The 22,560-nt window shown below is 40.5% G+C and overlaps 1 protein-coding gene across 5 annotated transcripts in view; it reads left to right on the top strand.

The window, feature by feature from the left end:
- The window catches only part of HECTD4 (HECT domain E3 ubiquitin protein ligase 4), a 107,767-nt gene that overhangs the window by 69,546 nt on the left and 15,661 nt on the right, over window positions 1-22,560 (top strand). For all 5 annotated transcript variants that reach the window (XM_054006906.1, XM_054006904.1, XM_054006905.1 and 2 more), the window contains exons 38-61: window positions 203-284; window positions 1,030-1,232; window positions 1,386-1,521; window positions 2,169-2,351; window positions 2,448-2,618; window positions 3,011-3,180; window positions 3,650-3,765; window positions 6,415-6,518; window positions 6,807-6,968; window positions 7,101-7,249; window positions 7,552-7,631; window positions 7,749-7,912; window positions 8,506-8,743; window positions 9,217-9,353; window positions 9,518-9,644; window positions 12,099-12,236; window positions 12,692-12,828; window positions 12,985-13,145; window positions 14,158-14,339; window positions 16,408-16,613; window positions 16,998-17,128; window positions 17,394-17,599; window positions 18,919-19,098; window positions 20,782-22,085. In XM_054006906.1, coding sequence (XP_053862881.1) covers window positions 203-284; window positions 1,030-1,232; window positions 1,386-1,521; window positions 2,169-2,351; window positions 2,448-2,618; window positions 3,011-3,180; window positions 3,650-3,765; window positions 6,415-6,518; window positions 6,807-6,968; window positions 7,101-7,249; window positions 7,552-7,631; window positions 7,749-7,912; window positions 8,506-8,743; window positions 9,217-9,353; window positions 9,518-9,644; window positions 12,099-12,236; window positions 12,692-12,828; window positions 12,985-13,145; window positions 14,158-14,339; window positions 16,408-16,613; window positions 16,998-17,128; window positions 17,394-17,599; window positions 18,919-19,098; window positions 20,782-22,085 — 4,867 coding nt within the window. The remainder of the gene's footprint in view (window positions 1-202; window positions 285-1,029; window positions 1,233-1,385; window positions 1,522-2,168; window positions 2,352-2,447; window positions 2,619-3,010; window positions 3,181-3,649; window positions 3,766-6,414; window positions 6,519-6,806; window positions 6,969-7,100; window positions 7,250-7,551; window positions 7,632-7,748; window positions 7,913-8,505; window positions 8,744-9,216; window positions 9,354-9,517; window positions 9,645-12,098; window positions 12,237-12,691; window positions 12,829-12,984; window positions 13,146-14,157; window positions 14,340-16,407; window positions 16,614-16,997; window positions 17,129-17,393; window positions 17,600-18,918; window positions 19,099-20,781; window positions 22,086-22,560) is intronic.

The following is a 22,560-nucleotide window of genomic DNA, read 5'->3' as shown; positions in this document are numbered from 1 at the left end:
CGTGTATCCTCAACTCATTAGAACTGCTGTGATATTAAGCAGCTCAACTGGAGAGAAATCTTTTCACTACAGAGCTGGTTGAGTTCTTCATGTAAATAAAGGCTTTAAAGTGCTTTGAGATCCATTAGAACAAAAGGATAGCTAGTTCACTAATTTTACATAGTAAAGCCACATTTAATAGGTTTTATTCTTACATTTGTAGTAGTTCAGAAGGTCGACCATTCCGACTTGGCACTGGAGCTAACATGGAGAAAGTAGTGAAGATGGATCGGGACATGACTAAAGTAAGGAAGTAATAAAGATAATTGTTTAACATATTAGAACTCATTAGACAGTCAGCATTCTCACTACCCCAGTGTTCTTAAACCTTCTGTAAAAGAACCAGAAAACTAAATTTAATTCTCTTCCAAACAGATAAATTATTGGCTAATATTTATATTAAACAAGTGAAATTCAAGAAAACTTGTCCATAAACTTTAGCATTATAATGATGTTATTGATATGCATATGTAAATCCTTGAAAAACAGGTGGTGTGTTACTGCAAAAATATTTCCACTAATGTTTTCTCGAACGTGTTTGTCATGGTTTTGTGTTCTTTCACAAGTATTTAAGGAGACCGAGTTTTACAAAAAGTAAATTTCAAAGATTATGTTAGAATATTTAAGGAAATTGGTTTTAAATTCATACTCATGAGTATTTGTGTCAGAAGTACTCATGCATTCTTCGATCAAAGAACAGAACACCACCGTGTGACTATCTGACCGACTAAACTAATAGTATTGAATCCACTCTTTGATCAAGTCATCGATTAAAAAAATGAAATCAAACAAAAAACTGTCCAATATGAATAATGAATACAGTTTGAGGAAGTGTTGATTTCTTTGTGGTTATACCACAACTGGGGTCAGGGGGAAGCGAAAATTTGTCAGATAAATTATTCCCTTAGCGCTGGCTACCTTGGGTTATGATTGGTCTGAATAGAGCTAATTAAATAGTCACTTTGAATATCTTCCATATTTCTTTTTCAGAGTGGCTGCTGTGAGGTTATTACAGAAGAGGCTGCTGCAGCTCTTCGGAAGGCTACCAAGTGGGCACAATCTGGCCTAATTGTCAGTGTCGGGCCACCTATTGAATCTATCAGTCCAGAAACCACTAGCGGGCTGTCAACTGGTGACAAAAAGAAAACTGCTCAGACCTCCATTTGCAGGGAGAGGAATTCTGAACTTGCCAGGTAGAAACTCACTGTGGAGTCTTCAAAAGAACATGAATGTCTTTGTAGGAATGTAGAGAGTAACTATTAGTACCCTAATCTTGCATCACTTGTGTTGGGCAGGGGTAACAATTGAAGGGTTTATTGGGCAAGTGACATTTTTCTTCTCTACAGAACAGATCCTGTGCGCCCATTTATCAGTGGGCATGTAGCAAACAGTATGGCCGCAGAGGTGATTGCTCTGCTTCACAGCTTATTGATGGCACCAGAATCAAATGCAGCTCAAATATGGACAACAACGGCTGAAAAGGTCAGCAACGGAGGATTAGATATCTAAATGGGTGATGTACAGTACAACTTGGAACTGTTGGCATTCTTGAGCCAGTTCCTTCCTCTCCTGATTCCTTGTTTAAAATATATTTTTTAATTGTCACTATCCAGGTAGATACTATCTGTCCTAATAGCCCTTCTTGGGCCCATCTGCCATTTCAGAGAATGTGAGTGGAGGATGGGGGAAAGAATTTGTCCAAACAGATCTGGAAACAAGAAATTGACTGCTGATAAATGGCAGCATTACATTTTTTTATACTTCATAAGACTGTTTTTTCAGGCAGTCATCCTGCCTTGACAGACCAATCCTCTCTCACCCGGACCTCTAAGGGTCAAAATAATGGTTGGAGGACGAAGTCTTTGCTTCCAGATTGCTTAGCATACATTGTGGCTGGTCAGGCTGTGTGCTGGAGAGAAGACGACACATCATTGCCCTTTTAACAGTTATGTGGGAATCAGGAATGGAACCTGGCTTTGTTACTCACTGATCACAGAACTTATTTTAAAGGATGACCGTACACTTCTTCTTGAAAATTAAAATAGTTCCTCTGGTGTATTTCTAAAAAATTCATCTGTGCCCTCAGTGCCTACACTTTCCTGACCCATATTTCTGCTTTGAATATTTAGGTTCTGTCTCGGGCTCTGATGTACATTCCACAACTTGGGAAATACGCAGAGAGTATCTTGGAGAATGGGAGCAGCAGTGGCAGGAAACTTGCTAAACTTCAAAGAATTGCTCGACAGGCGGTGGCTGCACTGTGTGCTCTTGGTGGCTTTAAAGAGACAATTAAAATAGGTTCTGAAGTACAGGTAATTAACTTCTTTTCCTTTTATACTTCAAATGAGAGGTGATTCTTTTGATCATTTTACAATTTTAAAGTTGTACTTCCTTGTTCATTTTTGTAGGTTTTGGGTAGAGGAATAGCAGGAAGCATTGGAGTGGTGGCTTCTATTAATGAACAGGAAGGTATAGCAACTGTCAAATTTCCACCTGCCAGTATAGACTGTAGAAAGACCTCACAAGCATCAGACACATTAACTATTCCATTATCTAGGCTCTGTGTTCCAAGATCTGAGGTAAGGTCATTTTAAAATCCAACATTAAGTGTAATAACAAATTGTAATTATACTGTGATTTAAAACAACAACAACAATCTGCAGCATGTAAAAGCCTAATTCATGTTTGGTTAAAGATGACTTGTGACGTTTACATCATTGTTTTAAACATTTCATAGCAATGTTTATATGTAATTTCTCATCCAAATAACATATTATTCATCCTTCAGCACTTAAGGATGTTCCGTAGCATGTTGTGTTACCTTTCCTTTTGGCTTGTGATTTTTGTCTGGTGCTGTTTTTGTGATGGTACAAAATGAGAATTAACTCCAGGTGATGAAACGCCCTCATGTCTTAGAAACTAACTACTTGAATTTAACTTTTTACCGTGCCCCCACCACCACCACCATCAGGCATTGCCTCTTCATAAACTGTCCATTACTGAGAAGGTAGTACAGGCAGTCCAGTCCATGTTGCTTCCTCAGGAGGGAAGTCTATCTATTCATACCTCACTTCCTGCAACAGGAGATGGCTCAACTCCAGTAATGGCAGTGGTCCGGCTTCTTGGAGAAATAAGAACAAGGTGAGGTTTTGTTCATTATTTATAAATGGCTCTAAGTGTACAAGGTGCTGTACAAAATGTAAATGCTCCAGCCAATCGAGGTAATCTTGAGGCTTGTTTTTCCTATGTAAATATTGGCATCTTGCTACATGGAACAATTGTGTGTTTAATAAAGAATTATATTAGTTTCCAAAAGGAAATAAAGTTAACTGACTTTGTTACAATGGCCTCACTGCTAATAAGGACCCCATAGCCAGGAGTGGACTTGGCAACCTGTTGAGCTGGGTGTTCTGTTAACATGAAGTTAGTCAAGTCATTTCTGCAGCAGTCCCAATGAACAACTAAACAGACAGAAGTAGACAAGAATACGCATTTTCTTGAGGCTAGTCCTGAAATTATTTTCACAAGTATTGACATCAAGTTCACCATATAATGTATATTTTTTGTTTTTTATATATAATATACTTTTTTTTTTATTTTTTACATTAAGAGCATGCCTGGTGATGGCCCAGCTATTAGAAGACAGTTTGTTTTGTGAAGAATTCATACAACAATGTCCAGCTGCTGTAGAAGTTCTTAACCTGGTGGCACAAGAGTGCAGCCCTGGTATGTATTTAACATGTCCATACAGTTTTACTGTTGTATTTTGTCAGTGCAGTGAGATAATGGATAAGTAAGGTTAATTTTAAACTTTAGATACTAGGCTGTATCCCACATAAAAGTGAACTATTTAAATACTAAGGAATGGAAGACAGTATTAATAGCACTTACTAATATAATACAATGTGGCTTATTACAGTTGCAGAGATCTCAATAAATTTATGGTGGCTAATAGCTTGACTTCTTAAAATTAGGTTTTAGGTATAAAGGCAGTGGATTTACACCTAGTGTGAATATGGCCGTCGAGTTTCTCCCCCTCCTCATAATACTCTGGTCTCATGGCTGGTTCACTGGTTTTGTGACTTGTTTTTGATAAAGAATATCAGAATTTTCCCAGTAAACCTCTCTTGTACTGATACATACATCAGGGTGCAGGTATACTCAGTTTTAGTCAATAGCAAAGTCAAGCCTGAATGAAATTGCGGGTGATTTACTCAAAACTGTGAGAAGTTATAATTTTATCAGTAATCTGTGATGGTGATTTATTTATAAGCTGTGGTATTTACATGAATATACCCATCCATACTAACGTACAAACTGAGATGAAGGGAAGTCTCTAAATCTTGGACTTTTTTTTTTTTTAATTTCTCCATAGTTTTTTGAGTGTAAGCTGCTGTTTTTTCTTCATTATTCTCTTTTATTCATTCTTTAGTGTATCAGTGCTCTTCTTGTCTATTTTAAAGACTACTCAGTCACTTTGGTGTTGATTTCTGCCTTTCTCTGTCTTGGGGAGAGAAAGACTTACAACTGTTGTTTAACCGTAATATAAAAATAGTCAGCATTCAGGTTACTCCACTGCTGTCTTTCGAACTTTTATTCTTACAAATCTGTTGTTTTTAATCTTTCACTTAAAAATATATTGGCTTTGTAGAACTGTGTTATGACATATGATACTGTTCCCAGTAGTGAATATACTCAGTGTGATTAGTTTAAATAAAACACAAAAGAAATAATTCTTCCTGCCTGACAAAATTTGTCTTCTATCCTTAAGGTTTCCCTTCCCCATGTCACTGACATGGTTCCCCTGCTTCCCAAAGTGGATGCTATCTTGGAGATATTGTTTTCATTGGCTTCTAATGTTCCAAATATAAATGTAATCCGAAATTAAGTTTAAACCTTTGAATCAATTACAGGTGACTTGAATAGGATAGCTTCTTTAACAAGAGTTTTAACCCACACTTTTTATCTGTATAGGGACTAGTGAAAACATGTTGACTTATGTATCAGACAAACCTACAGATAAAGTAACAATAGTTAATAGCCAGGAGAAATTGTTACTTTACACCTTCAGCTTTTCTTACTCATTTCAGTTTTTAAAAGGAATATTATGTAAATTTTAAAAGTATGATTTACTGTTCTGGATTCTAATTTAAATTTCAGTTTTAGAATGTTTGCTTCATTTGTAGTCATTTGAACTTTAGGTTAAATCCCCTTTAGCACAACTCTTCTTCAAATGTAGTGTTTTCCTTGATCAGGAATTCCCTGGCTCCCAGAGTTAGGTCTGTGCACAGTATAGTACCTTCAGGGAAATGTTAGCTAGGCCCAGAAGAGCTCAAGCACTATCTGCACTCAGCTTCTAGGGGAGACATGCACTTCATGCCAGTCTTGTTCTTTCAGTGTCAGCTCAACCGCAGGCTAAATAATTTTAATAGGAGAGAAGGTTAATCTGTTCTCGTTCAGCCAAAGCTCCGTGGCCTAGTTTTTTAAATAACTAGTGATTTGGGGCATCTCAGCTTTTGGGCACCCAACTTGACACTTAACGCAGCTTGATTTTTCAGAAAATGTTGAACACCTTCCATATCTGTCTTGGTACCCCAAATCACTAGATACTTATGAACAATGCAGTACTGGACTTAACATTAATAGCAATCTATTCTATTCCTAGTGAGTATCTCCACTGGCCATTTTATTCCAATGGTCAAACTATAACTTAAAGGTTCCCTTTCCTGAAAGTATCCTACAGACGTCAGTGCATTGAAACATCTTGACTACCTAACAGCAAACAGGATAGTTTGATTTGATGGTGTCTTAGTCAGTTTCATTTGCAGCTGTAACAAGCTCATTGATTTTATTTTAAATAAATTTAACACAAACATGTATTGTCATAAGGAAAATTAAACAAATCAAGGACATTCTGAATAACGACGGTGGGGTGTAGGTATGAGGGTGTCTTTCCATAGTATGGATGTTAGGTGCTGTAGTGCTGTGTAGTACTTCTTTACCATTCATGCTAGGTAAAGATGGAGTGACAGCCCTTAATGCAGATCAGCTGCTTTTGTTCACCTAAAAATTTCGCTGTTACTAGGAAATAATTTCAATGTAATTTTTAGATTTGTAATTCCTCTCATACATGAGGCTTTCGCTGAAATATAAGCCATTCTCAGGTGTACTTCTTAGGTTTTTCTCAGTTTGGGTTTTTTTGATTTTGGGATGGGGAGGGGGAAGAAGTGAGGGAAAGATTAATTCTGAAATGGACCTGATTGTGACATTTAGAGATTTTTAGCATAGGTGTAATCTTGAGATCTCAAATGACTCTCTCCAACTAAACTCATGTTCCCAGTATTAATGGTGTTGGTTTGGTTTGTATTGTTACAGGGGAGAGGCTTCTCGTTGTAGAAGTGCAATGTGAAAGGTTAAGAATGTTATATCGAGATTGTGCTCGTCCCCCACCTCCGCCACTCCAGGCAGACCGAAGACAGGTAAACATATCAACAAGGTGCTGCTTTTCTGGCTCTTTCTCTAATGGATTCAGTTTCTCATATGGTGGTCTAAGGATGACCGGAGTCAAACCATTACAGTGGTTTAAAGGAAAAAGAAAAATTCATCACACTAAAACATTCTTGAATGCAACATATTGGTTACTTAATTATATCCTGGGTCGAGTATGCATTCCATAGCAGATCTTGGACACTGGATTTCAGTAGAATGAAATCTAGCTTGTGACCTCAAATGCAGTCAGACTAAAACACTTTTTACCTGTTTTACAGCCCAAGGAGATTACTTGGAACCCTTCTAGAGTGTTCCCACCTGTGCGAGCATGCATGTTCTCATCACATCTTACAGCTGTGACCTTTTTGGCTGACCCTAGTGCAGGCGGGGGACTGCCTCGTGGCACGTTTATCTACGCTACCTCCCCAGTTCCAGTACAAGTAAGAAATCACAGTGATGGAGCAAATTTCTGTGTTGTTTTACCTTCCCTTTTTTCTTTCTTTTCTTTTCTTTTCTTTTCTTTTTTTTTTTTAAAGATGACCAACACATTTTCTGCATGGCTGTTTCCTTAGGCCCCATCATTTTACTGGGAGATTGAAATAGTTTCCTATGGAGATACAGATGACGACACCGGTCCAATAGTTTCATTTGGGTTTGCCACTGAAGCCGAAAAGCGGGATGGCGCGTGGACAAATCCTGTTGGCACATGTCTCTTTCACAAGTATGTTGCAAATGTGTTCATTAAAAATTACAGCCTGGTGCACTGCATAAACTGAGTATAAGCACCTCTGGACTGGCACCAGGCTTGCTTTTTGTTCCTGAATAGTGCTGAATGGATCATTTCAGTGGAGGGATTAAAGTTTTGAAATATAGTAATTTCTTATCAAAATGAGGAGAGTTCCAGCTGCATTTTAGCAGTATATAGCAACCACCTGAATGCTAACTGATGGTCATTTACAATGATTTTTTACCCTAGAGGGCTGCTCTTTTATGTTTAACTTTCTTCTTCACATTTACTTTTAGTAATGGACGAGCTGTGCATTACAATGGCTCCAGCTTGCTACAGTGGAAGAGTGTTCGACTGGATGTGACCCTTTCTCCTGGTATGTCAGAATTCAGCTTATTTACTTAGCTTCTTAACTTCTTAAATATAAACAAGGGAATTGATGAAAAACAGAAAAATCCTTGTTTCTTTTTGGTCATGTTTTATTTTCCTCTAGGTGATATAGCAGGAATTGGCTGGGAGAGAACAGAAGGCACTCCTCCCCCCCCAGGACAGCCAGCTAAAGGAAGAGTGTACTTCACGTATTGTGGACAGCGACTTGGGCCTTATCTGGAGGATGTCTCTGGTGGAATGTGGCCGGTGGTGCACATTCAGAAAAAGGCAGGTTTAACAATAAAACACCTACTTTGGGATGTATTTGACTTTCATCAACACTAGTCAATGTTCCTGTGTGGAAACCATAACATATTTTTAATATCATTTTCACCTTTATTTATTAATTTGGGTTAAAACTTGTATTCTCTTTCTAATGGGCATATACCTTTACCTTTAATGGGAGCTAGTCTCACCCATCAAGACAATAAAGTAGAGCTGATCTGATGAGGAGAATGAGCTAATCTTTATATACTAATAGGCCTTACTTGACTCTTACTTCACTTTAATTTTAACAATGACCTTGCTGCAAATTGCATTTGTCCAAATGACTGGATCTTGAAAGTACCAGGCTGAACAATTAAAGCTTAAAGATTGTATTGAGCAGGTTTATACTTTTCAGTTGTGTATTATCAGACTTATTTTTTAAACGTTATGGTCAATAATGCAAGGAAATCCATATCACTAGAGGATATGGTAATGACGAGTGGGGATCTCATCCTGTGGCCAAGGTTTAGAATAGGAAGATCATATCAAAGGATTAAACTAGTACTTTAAAACAAAAGCTTCTTCTCTTATGCTTTATTTGAATTTTGTTACAGAATACAAAAGTCCGTGCTAACTTTGGATCTCGCCAGTTTGCCTATGCTGAGGGACAAGCTCACAGGAATGCGGCTGATCTGTGCATTGACCTAGCTGAAGAAATAAGTGCCAACTTTGAAGCACTGCCTTTTGCCATGGCTTCCGACAGTGATAATGATGCTGGTACCAGCATAGCTTCTGATCCTGGAACCCATGGACCTCCTTGTAGAATTGCTGCTGTTGCCACAGCTCAGCAACGTAAAGTGATCGTTAATAACATTTAAATTGCATGTTCAGTTTATTTCAGTAAAACAGTCTAAATCCAATTAAATGTTCTCGAATTGAAATTCTCAGGGTGCTTACCAGATAAAATACAATAATAGTTACAGCAGCACAATAGACATTGGCAGATAAATGCTCACTTCATTTTAGACAAAGCATTCTAAAAATCAGTTATCTTTCCTTTACATTATATGGAATAAAGCATTCAAATTGTTCTGAGTTAAAGTACCCATAATGAAAAATTATTTTATTAGGCCTCTGAATGTAGTTAGATGTTTCACTTGATTGAGTCATTCAATGTGCTACACTATGTCAAAATGCATTAAGTAACTTCCACCAAGTGATTGGAGACAGACCACAGAATGCAGCATATCTGAAGAACTTCATGAAATGTTTTAGCATGTCTAGTGATGATTGGGAGTTCATTATTTCAATTTGGTTGGTTGCAGAGTATGACAGTGACACTTCCTGTCATTATAAAATGGAACTCAGCTATGAGAACTTCTTCACATCAGGCCCAGATCCACATCCCCCTGCTATTGCAGATGACGAAAGCGATGATGATGATGATGACGACATCCCCCGGGTAAGGAAGATGGGACACCTCACATGTTACAGAGCTGCTCTCTAACTATAAATCCTGTATTTAAAAAATGTGTTATGAACTGATTTTTTTTCTTTGAGAAACTAGTTTCCATTAAATCTCTTGTTCTAAATGCCATTTGTTTTTTGTTTGACTTCTCTTCCCAGGAGGATCACTATGCTCTCTTGGTTAAAGCCTGGGAGACTAAAGTTTTCCCTACAATTAGAAGACGGTTTCGCAATGAAGCTGAGAGGAAGTCTGGTCTAGACCAGATTAAAGGGGCTTTACAGCTAGGTATGACGGTCAAATGTTTATTTCTATGGTCGTAATTGTATGTGGTATATAACAGGTGCAGGAATGAAACTGTGGGAGCTGGACTGGTTTTGTTGCACCTGCTAGAGTCAAGGCTGCAAAATAATTTGTCTTCTGTTTTTCACATGCTTGTAACTTACAGAAACATTCTTCTTTTGGGTGAATATTTTCTATGCTTGGTTTCTGCTCAAAAGTGAGATATTTTGTGGGGGGTAGAGGATTGTTGAAAGTTTCTGCAAAATCTTTTCTGTTTTTTAGGTGATGAGCTACGAGTCTATGAGAACAGAAAAACATGTAGTAGTTTGGATTTTAAAAAGCCACCTAAACACACTTTTTAGACACAGCTATATCAATACTGACTGAAAATATGAAACTTGTGGGGAAGCGTTTTTAGAAAGAAGAAAGGTTATAGATGATTGAAATGGTTGGCAGCTTTCTAGCATTTAGTAGAGCTTAATGACATTTCTACCCTCTTATGAGATAGTTGGGCAAGGAATAGAAAAAAGGTTCTACATTTTTCATTGCAAAGATCTAACCATTACAGCATAAAGATACAGGCTGCTGACATGTTAACCTGGTTCTTCAGGGCATAACTTGGCTCATTTTGAACACTAAAATTAATGTTATTGTTGGTACCTTAATTTCTCTGTTTTATGACAGAGTTTTTTTTAGTTGTATAATCTTGTATTATCAGAGATTTTTTCATTTACTTTTCTATAGAAGTTCTTTTAATCAAAATTACTTGGTTAAGGACCAAAAGATCTTGACAAAATGCTACACAGTTTTCATGAACTCCTGGTGGTGTATCTGCTTTTGATACTTGACTTTACTTGCTATTCAGGAGCTATTGGCAAAGTGCATAGCTGTAACCTCTATCAGATGTATGCTAATTCGTTTCATTTTTATGGCTAGAAACCTTAGCTCTAGCATTAGGGTTTTTTCCCAAGATGTGTCGTCTTCCATGTTGATAAACTAGTGATTTGGACACAGTGGAATGCTGCAGAAAGACTTTTCATTTCAGTACAAGTTTGGCAGCTCAGCCTCACCTGCAATTACTTGCTCAGCAGGAGAGTCAACAGCCTTCTCCTCAGCTTATGTACGGGGGACCAATCAGCCTGAATATTCCATGACACATGTGCTTTGTAAATAAGTCTTTCTCCTCTGTGCTTTAGAAGTCATTTTTTTATTTCATTGCCACTCACAAGTTAATTGCACTTGGTAGGTCAAAGTTTATATAGCAGCTAGCATGTGAGTGACTGAGTAGGTCTTTGTTCCTAGTCACTTGACACTGAGGTTCCTAGTCACTTCTTCATGCAGATTAAAATAAAACATTCCTTTAAAAAAAAAAAAAGTCATGAACAATTAAGTAGATAAACATTTCTGTTCTGATAAAATCAAAACAAGCTCCGGTGCTGTGGTTTTCCCTTTATAATGCTCTTTCTTAGTTTGTTTCATGATTATTCTAATCCATTGGCTCATTAATCTTAGTTTAATGTACCCCTGGGTTGCAGAGGTTGAGGGCTCTAATGCAGGGTATACTAGCTCATTGTTAAGAAAGCCTCACTTCAAATCAGCCTGATTGATAGAATTTAAATAATCAATAAAATCTCATGTACCTGTGATGCTGATGAGGATGAGCAGTGGTCTTAGTATTTTGGAAAAATCTGTTTATTTCTCACTTCAGCTGGGTGGGAAGAGTAGAGCTCCTGCCACTTCGGTTTTCCTTTCCTCTACTCTTTTACTCTAGGGCCCCTGATAAGCCAAGTGCAACATTTCCAGATATGGAAACCATTCCGGATCAGCAACCTTCGGCACGTGGCTCGCCAGGGTAAGCCTCCTGGCGGGCTGGGCTGGTTTGTTTTCCTGTTAAGTCTGCAGGTTCGGCCGATCGCGGCGCCCACTGGCCGCGGTTCACCGTTCCAGGCCAATGGGGGCTGCGGGAAGCGGCGGCCAGCACATCCCTCGTCCCGCACTGCTTCCTGCAGCCCCCATTGGCCTGGAATGGTGAACCGCGGCCAGTGGGAGCCACGATCGGCTGAACCTGCGGACGCGGCAGGTAAACAAACCGGCCCGGCCCGCCAGGGGGCTTACCCTGGCGAGCTGCATGCCAAAGGTTGCCGATCCCTGACTTATAGTCTGCAGGTAAATATTTAGTTTAACTATGAAATAGTTATCATCAGTAGTAAACAAACTTCTTTCCTGAAACAGATTAGCTCGGTAAATATTCTCCAGAAATCAGTATGATATTGCTTTAGACTTTTTGAGTGCTAGACATAAGGCCAGATTTTGCTATCTCTTATCCAAAGTGATGAGTGAGGTGGCAGAATCTGGCTTGTAATGAGTAGATGAGACTATGTTGTAATGTATTTGTTAGATTGTGTGGTTTGTTACAAGACCAAGGCCAGCATCTAATCCAGATGCTATTCTGTTTATCAGGAATGGTCGATATAGCCCGACAAACAGTAGAATTCCTTTATGAGGAAAATGGTGGTATCCCAAGAGACCTCTATCTTCCTACCATTGAGGATATCAAAGACGAAGCAAATAAATTCACTATTGATAAAGTTCGGAAAGGTATGTCTATTTCAATCTTTATTTGCCAGTAGGAGTAAAGTTAGGACTGAATACCCTTTGGCCTTGGTGCACACAGGACAAAATCATTATTTGGTTGAATTAATGCTGCAACTTTTTCAGTTCAATAAATGGATAGAACTGGATAGAATGGAGGGGTTAAATCACTGCTTTTGTTTTGCCTTTTTAATAACTTTTTAAAAAAGTGAATCACTTGTCAATATATGTGCTGTGCACAAAGTGAAAATGTTAAACAACCCACCAAATAGCAGAATTGGGTGTGCTAAGGCTACTACAACCTGTGCATTGTTAATGCAAACAGTCTACGTGCATTCTGAGCCAAAGATTAGTCTATCGGACTCTGGGTGGTAGGAGTCAGCTTGTATATACTGTTAATTTATTCAAGACCTTCTCATTGTAAATGATGTTTTGAAGACATGTTATTCCTTTATCTCCAGGCCTCACAGTGGTGACTCGCTTCCCAGACAGTAACAATGTGGCCAGCAATGCTGTGGGAACGGCTTTACCTAAATTTGCTATTCGTGGGATGCTGAAGACATTTGGGCTCCATGGTGTTGTTCTGGACGTGGATTCGGTGAGTAAAGCTATATTTAAGTTTTTTAATGGGTTTACAGCATTTTTCTCTGATCTACGTGGTAAAACATGCTAGTTCGTGTAAGATGCTGTTTTCTGCTCTTTGAGTAAAGATGTGTCCAATGTATTGATGATGGCGTTGTGTTTGACATTTCAGGTAAATGAATTGGTGCAAGTAGAGACTTATCTCAGAAGTGAAGGTGTGTTGGTAAGATACTGGTATCCTATTGACATGTTAGAAAGGCCACCTGCTGGCTATAGGAGGACTGCAACAAATGGATTGGTTACTCTGGATAATACAAACATCCAAATTCACAGGTAAATAAGAAATTAATTTAGTGTATTTAGAGTGCATATATCAGTATTTCCATGCTTACTACTTGGATGAACGTACAGTGTTTCATACGGTAAAATGAATTACTTACTGCAGCTTTGCATTAAATAGTAGATTTCAAGTAAACTTCTGAACACCTTCTTAGTACGCTCACGAGGTTTAGACCTAAAAAAGAGGTCATTGGATCTCCACATAGTATTGGCTAGATCATCTTTTTATAAAAGGAGTTACGATGATTGTATTAGGGCATTATTAAAATAAGAATGATCTCTAAATTATTCATAAATATGTAGCTCTGGCAAGGGCAAAAACATCTTGTCTGGTATAGTCACTTATTGTGATGGTGGTAATTTCTGTTTATCATCTATGTGCTCAATCCTGTGTGATTCTGAACACTTCAAATTCCTACTGACTTCAGTGGGACCTCAGGGCACTTCACAGGATTGAACTCATAACTTGAAGGACCAAGTTGTAAAAGCAAAGACCACTAGTGGAAGATACCTAACGTATATGAGGTCCCAACTGAAAGCAAAGGGAATTTTAGGTAGGAAGAATTTATACCTTTACCTTGCCAAAAAGGGCCATCAGATCATTAACTAAAACTGAGGCATTGATCACTTCATCTCTTTCTAGAGATGAGAAGAGTGTTTGTTCACTGCCCTTGTCTCAGAGTTACGAGTAAAGAGGGCTCTGTTCCTGTCATCAGATCCATACATGTGGGCCCCCACAACTATGAAGAGCACCATAGAGGTTTAAAACTTGTGGCCTGCTGGTGCCCAAACACTGGATAAGCAGTAGTGAGAAGTTTAGAGTTTCTCATATAGAACCTACCTATTCGGTCACTAATGATTTCCTTTCCAAAGTGAATAAGGAAGATTTGGCTCTACTTAATAAATTATTGCTGTTTTTAAGTTTGTACGTCTGTTTTGGGTCCAAAAATCAAGCTGCTAGGTATAGTTCCTATTTTAATTAACTCTGTTTCTCGCTTTTTTATAGAGAACTTTTGCGATGTGAAGCCTCACTTGCACGGTTGTACTGCCGCATGGCTCTCCTCAATATTTTTGCCCCCAAATCTCCACATATGTTTACTCGTCTATTTCATATTCCTGCTATCCGTGACATCACCCTTGAGCACCTGCAGCTGCTGTCCAACCAACTTCTTGCACCACCCCTTCCTGGTAAAATAATACTTGAAAAATGCAGCAGCTCATTTGCCTTTGATACAGTAGTATAGCAATGTGTGTAAGACTGATTAAGTTTAGGAGTTTCTTGAAACTGACCATTTTCAATTTGTTTCATGAAGCCATTAAGTGCTATTGTTTTTAAATTAAGTTTTTCAAACTTGCATGAACATATGAAATAAGCAATCTCTTACTAGATTCATGAGCAGGTAGAAATAGGGCTAACCACCGTGTAAAAGCAGTTAAGTAAATTCTGGGCTAAACTGAGGTGTGTTCATTGCAAATGTTTATTAATGATCTCGTGAAAAGTAAGCTGTAGGAAAGAATTCTCCCTCCTTTTTCCTCCCTCAAATATTACATTTAATATGTTGCTGCTGTTCTTTTCGTTTGTGGGTACTTGTGAGAAACTGAAAATGTTGTACAGTTTGAATTCAGTATAGGTATATAGCTGCCAGTTGGGTCACTTCATTTTCAAAATTCAACTCATCTCCAGTTTTACAGAACAGTTCATCCTTTTCTTAACAGAGTCATGAATCTGATAAGTATTAGAGGGGGAGCCGTGTTAGTCTGGATCTGTAAAAAGCGACAAAGAGTCCTGTGGCACCTTATACACTAACAGACGTATTGGAGCATAAGCTTTCGTGGGTATTAGTCTATAAGGTGCCACAGGACTCTCGCTTTTTATGAATCAGATAACTAATTCCTCATGAGTCTAAGAGAATGCATGTGGCCAAATTCTGGGAAAAGATCTTGGGTTAAATTAACTGTGAGTTAGTGGTGGAAATCAACCTGTTGAATGCCATTATGCATGCTAAGAGATGCACGCAACATGGCAGGGCACTTAGGAGGAACTAAAAAGTAGCTATAAAAATAGGTTGTTAATACCCAAAGTTAATCTAAAGCACTTGAAGATCTTCCCTCCTCCAGATCATTCTGAGACTGGACTAGCTCTCACAGAGGCTGCATCATGTGTGACTCCTCTGCAGAGTACAGAGTATTTTGAGGAATTGCATGGCTTTGGGATCCTTTTCTAGATTACAAATTTAAATACCCATAATTAAGCGCACACCCTCCCTCCATACTTCCTTTCTTCTCTTGCCTTCTTAGCAATATTTTTTTTCCATTTCTGGCCTTGTTTAGCTAATCTGTGAGTAATTTTTATCATGTTAATGTGTATAATTGCACCTCTCTGAGCGGGATTTCTGCAAACAGGCTCTGTAGGAATTGCTTTGTCCTGTGCCACCATTCACTGCAGAGCTCCTGCAGTAACTTAGTAGACAGCAGTAGTCTGTAAGGGAGGCAGTGATAGGGAGCCCTCTAAAAATCAGGGCCGTCCGGGGCGGGGGCAAGTGGGGCAATTTGCCCCAGGCCCCGCAGGGGCCCCCACGAGAAAATAGTATTCTATAGTATTGCAACTTTTTTTTTATGGAAGGGGCCCCCGAAATTGCTTTGCCCCAGGCCCCCTGAATCCTCTGGGCGGCCCTCTAAAAATAGCTTGTTTGTGGGTGGGAGAAGCTTGAGGACAGGGACACCACTTCTCCTCGCTTCATCTCATGGAATGAGCAGGGGGAAAACCTAAAGCACCATGGACTCATTGTACAGCCTCAAAGAACCCCTCAAGCTGGGGCTACTCGGCCCCTTCTGTCTCCCTGGCCATCATGCGGATGGGGACACGCCCCCACCCACATGGGCATGGGGGGAAGCAATGTCTCCATATCTGACCAGTGGGGTGGAGAGCTATCTGACTGCTTCCGGGGGGGCACAGTTGGGTGGCCCCGGAGCTCTTCCACTGCGTTTGTTCCTGGGGGAATCCAGGTAAAGATTGGAATAATGCTGGGACAGAATGAGACCGGGCCTTCGACCCTCCATTCAGTTCTGTGTCAGCAATGTCAGGGACACAGGTTTGGCCCTGGAAGAATTCCTTATACTGCTAAGCCTTGGGAGGACTTGCACTTGGGCAGGAATGCAGATAGAAAGGCTTGTGAGCTAAGTGTTTCTTTGCCTGACTACTTATAAGTTCAGAGATCTTCCAAAATATGCAGTGTATTGCATTTGTTCTTCACAGATGGAACAATCAGTTCAAGTTCTATTCTTTTGGCCCAGTCCCTACAGCATTGTATCCATTCCCAGAACTGTTCTGCCACAGACCTTTTCTACCAGGGCAATTCACAGCAAATCAGGGAGTGGCTGACTGTAGCCATCACCCGGACACTACATCAAGGAGAGGAGAGTCTGTTAGAACTAACTAAACAAATCTGTTCCTTCTTGCAGGTAAATGATATTTTTGATGCTTTCTGAATGTTTATAGTACTGTAAAGAAAATGTGAATTTATTAAAATATGTATTAATCTTTTTCCTCTAGAGAGATTTTCTTCTTGCCAGAATATTTTTACGTCAGTTATTACTGTCCTTAAATTCATAATACTGTTAATCATAGTGCAGTGTTTCTGTGCACACACTGCAATGCTGTCTGGTCATACTATACACTTTGTGAACATGTGCAGGGGATAGCCTGTGTAGTACTGAAATGAATGGTCTCACATTATCTAACTACTTTGCAATACTATTTTTAGCTGTAAAATAAGGGGCAAGGAAGGGGGTTTGGCTTATTGCTTTGCTTCTCCGAGGCTTTCATTGTTAAATGTCATTTTACAGACTGCACCAGAACAATTCCCCGCTGAAGAGTTCCCTATTTCAGAGTCCAAAGTCAATATGGATGTTAATTTTCCTGGGGCTGCTTTTGTAGTTGTGTCCTGTAAGGAAAGTCAGTCTGGATTCCGCAAAGAGTAAGTTAATAAGGAAGGGGGAGAGCAACCAGTTCTAAAGAGACCCGGTGCAGGCTTGGGTTGTGATCTGCCTCTCTCTCAGACCTCTTTGGGAATTCTGTGCAATGCTTGTGTTAATTTTTCCACAAACCTTTCCAAGGATTTATCTGGGAGAGGTGGGGGATGATAGTGCAGAAGGATATGACGTACCCCTTGATTGTGTCCTTTTTAAGTTTGGGTTTTTATGAATTTTTATTAATTAATTTGTTTTCTGGTTATTTTCTAGTTCCTCCCTGTATAAGGCTCCATGGGCTCGAGTGTTTGTCTATGGTCTTGGTCATAAAATAAAAAGGAACGGTCAGTTAAACCTAACAGAGGCAGTATGTTACCCTCGGGATGCCTCTCCAACCAACACAGGCTTGACACCACCCCCAACAACCAATCAGTATCCTTCAGTGATTATCTCCACTGACAAGGTCCACATCAAATTAGGTAAATGTTTTTAGTATTTTCAAAATGAGGACAGGCTAAATCACCTTATTTCTCAGACTTTCCTGAGGCAGCACCAAACCTACATTCTGTTCACGTGGGTACTATGCTGTGCCAGGTATCAGAAAATACCAGGCAATAGGACTACACCGTCACTAACTAAACAGGCAAGGTTTGATATTGTCCAGGCAGTTCTAAACTTACACCACTTCACACTGCGATCTCATCAGTTCTCAGAAGTCAGTCAATACTTGGCGTTTTCAGGGGGGTCTCCCCTCTGCATGCTGCAGGAATTGGGGCCGGTGATGGAGCAGGCAGGACTTGTTCTGCTAAGTTCAGTCCTGAACCATTGCCCCAGGTTGGTGCTTTGTTATTTGAGATCCCACATTTTAACCTAGTTTTATCTAGGTAGATAGTTATATGGCTGGCCCTCATCACTGTACGATCAGGGCCCCTTGAGAATATTGCAGTAGAAATAACATTCCTTCTTCTCTCCAGCCTGGAGGAGAAATAGCTTGATTTGTTTATAATAAGGGGGCGAGGCGGGGAAGGCAAAACAACAAGTTTTCTTTCTTTCAATAAATTCAAAGACTCACCACTCATGGTCACTGTGGTTCCTGTATTCCATTTCGCAGTAGCACTAGTGTCCGGCCAGTATTTAGGAAACCATTGGCTACATCAGGGGTGGCCAACCTGTAGCTCCGGAGCCACATGCGGCTCTTCAGAAGTTAATATGCGGCTCTTTGTATAGGCACCGACTCCGGGGCTGGAGCTACAGGCGCCAACTTTCCAATGTGCCGGGGGGTGCTCACTGCTCAACCCCTGGCTCTGCCACAGGCCCTGCCCCCATTCCTCTGAGCCTGTTATTCCCTCCCACCACCACCCCTCCCCAAGCCTCCTGCACACCACAAAACAGCTGATCAGGAGGTGCGGGGAGGCAGGGGGAGGCGCTGATCGGCAGGGCTGTCAGTGGGCGGGAGGTGCTGGGAGTGGGGAGGGTGGGAGCTGATAGGGGGCTGCTGACTTATTACTGTGGCTCTTTGGCAATGTACATTGGTAAATTCTGGCTCTTTCTCAGACTCAGGTTGGCCACCCCTGGGCTACAGCATTCACTTAATATTTTCCTTTTCTGTCTTTTCATTTCTGTTTAATGAGAGGATTGGTCGATTTAATGAACTGCCTCACTTAACAAACACTTGAGCTTAGAAAAATGTAAAACAGTGTTTGAACCTGTCCTAAGAAGACATTGCTTTTTCTTGACACAGTTGTTGCCTTCTAGTTTATAGAATTGTAATGGGAATTCCTCTGTCGTCTTGTTTAAGGAGTATCCCCCCCTCCTGGAGCTGTCTTAGTTTTGCACTCTCTTCCGCTTGAATTCCCTCTGGCTGTGGCGTTTACAGAACAGCTGTTAACTTGGAAATCAGAGGATGGTGATGTGAAATCAGAAGATGAACTGGATACTATCCCTGCTTCAGTTCTCTTGCAAATGGTGGAACTTTTAGGTGAGAGTACAGCATTTCTTGAGTATTTAATTACCAGTGAAACAGCTAATCAACTGCAATGTTCAGAAAGAAAAAATTACAGTATTTAAGCTTTCTTTAGTAATTATGATGGAATTTATGGTTTTTAAACTCTAAAATAGTGTGCATTCGCATGGTTTAATAATGCCAAATTCTAAAATAAACTCAGTACTAAAAAAATCACATGATTTTCCAGCTGATCTCTATTAAGTACATTGGGTAAAAATTTTCAAGAGCACCTAAGTGCCTGAATCACTTTTGAAAATGAGATTTAGGAGTCACTTAAGCGCTTTTGAAATTTTTACCCCTTATCTCATCAGTGCAAGGATGTTACTTAGTAACCAGGACCCTGTGTATTCTCCAGTACTGCAGCCAACATTTTGCTACAGAAGCCTCCATTCTGAGCTTTCATTTAAAAAAATCTAGCACTCACGGTTGTGAAAACAATTTTGTAAATCTCAGTAGAGTGTAAACTGCTATAGTGCTAAGTATCAGAGGGGGAGTCGTGTTAGTCTGAATCTGTAAACAGCAACAGAGGGGCCTGTGGCACCTTTGAGACTAACAGACGTACTGGGAGCATAAGCTTTCGTGGGTAAGAACCTCACTTCCCTCCTAAGTCTCCCGATGGCTTAAAATCATGAATGTGGCAGTTTATACCACTCGTATTTATCTCCTTTTATTAACTATGAAACCTTAAAGATGGGAATTCTATAAACACTAACTGCTTCTCTACTGATCATTTTAAGAAAACGTCCAGGTCATGGGCTTATCCCAAAATTAAATCTCTGATTTTGCCATTCAAATTTTTAGTCAATTTCACGGCAGAGGTGCAAGGGGGAAAAACCCAGAGGCATGAACAAATCAGAGAGACGTGGGGTTGTTGGAGCTTGAGCCCACCGCTCCCTCCTCCTGCAGTGGTAGCTCCTGTCCTGCTGGGCTGGACCGGGCCCTGCTTCCCACCCTGTGCACACTAGGTCACAGCGCCACTCAGGTTTGGCACATCCGCCCCTCCATCTCCAGCCGGGTGTACGCACCAAACCGGAGTGGCATCGTGACCCCATGGGCCAGGTCATAATGCCCAGAGCAAGGGGCCAGGCTCACAGGAGTCATCACACTTTATTAAAATTAACAATTACTGTAAACGCTGTGACCTCCATCCAAAATCGTAGCCTTGCCCATAATCACAAATGCTCTCCAATACTTCCCCAAATGCCACAAAGCTCCAGTTATCCCTACCCAGCTGCCAGTACATCCTGCTTCCCCTGACAACTTCCTGTGATGCAGTGATGTGTTGCGAATTGAACAATCCGGAGTATAACAAAAACTGAAAATGTGGAGACATCCCTCACAAGATAAACTGAATGCAGCATTACAGTAAACACAGGCCCATTGATCAGGTTGTATTCTTGCATTTTTTCATTTTAATGAAGGTGCTGCATTTAAAGCCTGCTGAACTTGAGAGATGCAAAATGTAGGTTTGTTTTGCCATAGGACCTTCTAGTATTATGTATTTGTTGGTTGCATGAAGATGTCTCTGTGGGAAGAATATCCCCATGGGTTTGCTTGATTTTACACCCGTTGAATGGCGTTGACATAATTCATGTAATAAAGCCAGTCACATTGGAATAAATCTAATTCCCAGGTCTGTCTGTCTTCCATTCATAGGGAACTTTCTCTGGACGACAGACATGGCAGCTTGTGTGAAGGAACTGATATTTCATCTCTTGGGAGAGTTGCTTCGCAAAATTCACAATCTGGAACAGAAAAAGAACCCAGCAGGGTTGTCGTCTTCCATTGCACTTCAGCTAAATCCCTGTCTAGCCATGCTTATGGCTCTTCAGTCAGAACTGCACAAACTATACGATGAAGAAACTCAGAACTGGGTGTCTGGAAATGCCTGTGGTGGCTCTGGTGTGGGAGTGGCTGACCAGGGAAGATTTTCAACCTACTTTCACGCTCTGATGGAAGGCTGTCTAGCTGTAGCAGAAGTGACTCTGCCAATAAACATGAGTGTAACAGCTAGTGTGATGTCATCAACAAATGCCCCAAATCTAAGTGATTCATCTTCCTCCTCCTCATCTTCTCCGGGGCAGACGCCCCAGAGCCCAAGCCTCCTGTCAAAGAGGAAAAAAGTCAAAATGAAGCGGGAAAAGACATCGTCTTCAGGTAAACGGTCTTCATCCCGAGCTGCTGAAACTGACACTGCAATTCTCAATATAGGAGGAAGCAAACCTGAGGATATGTTATGGTTTCATAGAGCACTGACCTTACTTATAATTCTCAGACACCTAACTAAAAAGGATCCACAAGGGCTAGGTGTGACAAATGATGCTGTCGCTGATGCTTGCCAGGCACTAGTGGGTGCAACAGCTCATAGTCGGTTACTTGTGATTTCTGGAATACCAACTCACTTAGAGGAGGGTATTGTCAGAAGTGCAATCCGGAAGGCGTGTAACGCACATGGTGGAGTCTTCAAAGATGAAATCTACATCCCTTTGCAGGAAGAGGACCCCAAAAAAATCAAGGACAAAGCAGGAGGAGGCGAATGTAGGACTGAATTGGAAAAAGCAACTGTATCTAGTAGTGCAGACAGTCTCGATATCAGCAGTTCTAGCAGCGTCACACCTGCCATGAGTGTTAGTGCCTCAGCCTCGACAAGCCAGGCCTCCCTCTGCAGCTCGCAGGGTATCTCTCGGACAATTAGCGATATTTCTGTAGACCAGTTTCAAGCTTCACTGGAGTTGGCTATTCCACCAGGACTGCTAGAGCCACATGTTGTTTCCAGCCAGGAGAGTTTAGATCTTTCACTTTGCAGCACTGGAAGCCTTGGCAGCCTTGGCAGTCTTGGGGAACCACTTGACAATGTAGAAACAGCGTCTGTATCTGATGTTGGATCAATGTACACTGTCACGTCACTGGACAACCAGCCACTGATGTCACGGCCAATCAAGGGTTTTGCAGTAGTGGAGGTAACAGCTTTCAGGCAGTGAGGGATTCATTTGTAGCTCCCCTTTCTTGCAGCAGTCAGGTCAGATTTTGTCCTAAATGAATGATGTAAATTCTAATAACCGTCTTCCCCCAAACTCAAAAACAAAACAAATCTTGTTTCTCACTTCTCTCTACACCATACTGTGGGGGTGACTCACAGGGCCAAAGAGGGTGTTTCCTTTCCATGTGACTGGTGTGGGGGTAAAACTACAACTTGAATAATTCACTTTTGTATGTTGGCTGAAGAGTTGCAGGTACTATAAACAAGCAATAGTTCAGCACAAATTATGTTATCTAATTAGGACACGCATAAAATGCATTCCAATTAGAATTTGATGGGTATGCTTTCTTGTACTAAATTATCTTCAGATTTGCCCCAGGGATCACAATGCAGTGACTCTAAACACTTTCTCTTGCCTTTATCAGAACCTTTAAAATCAACATCCTTTCTGAATG

Source organism: Malaclemys terrapin, chromosome 16, assembly GCF_027887155.1.
Source record: "Malaclemys terrapin pileata isolate rMalTer1 chromosome 16, rMalTer1.hap1, whole genome shotgun sequence".
NCBI lineage: Eukaryota > Metazoa > Chordata > Testudines > Emydidae > Malaclemys > Malaclemys terrapin.
The sequence above is the reverse complement of the archived record's forward strand: the minus strand, read 5'-3'. Positions and strand labels throughout refer to the sequence as shown.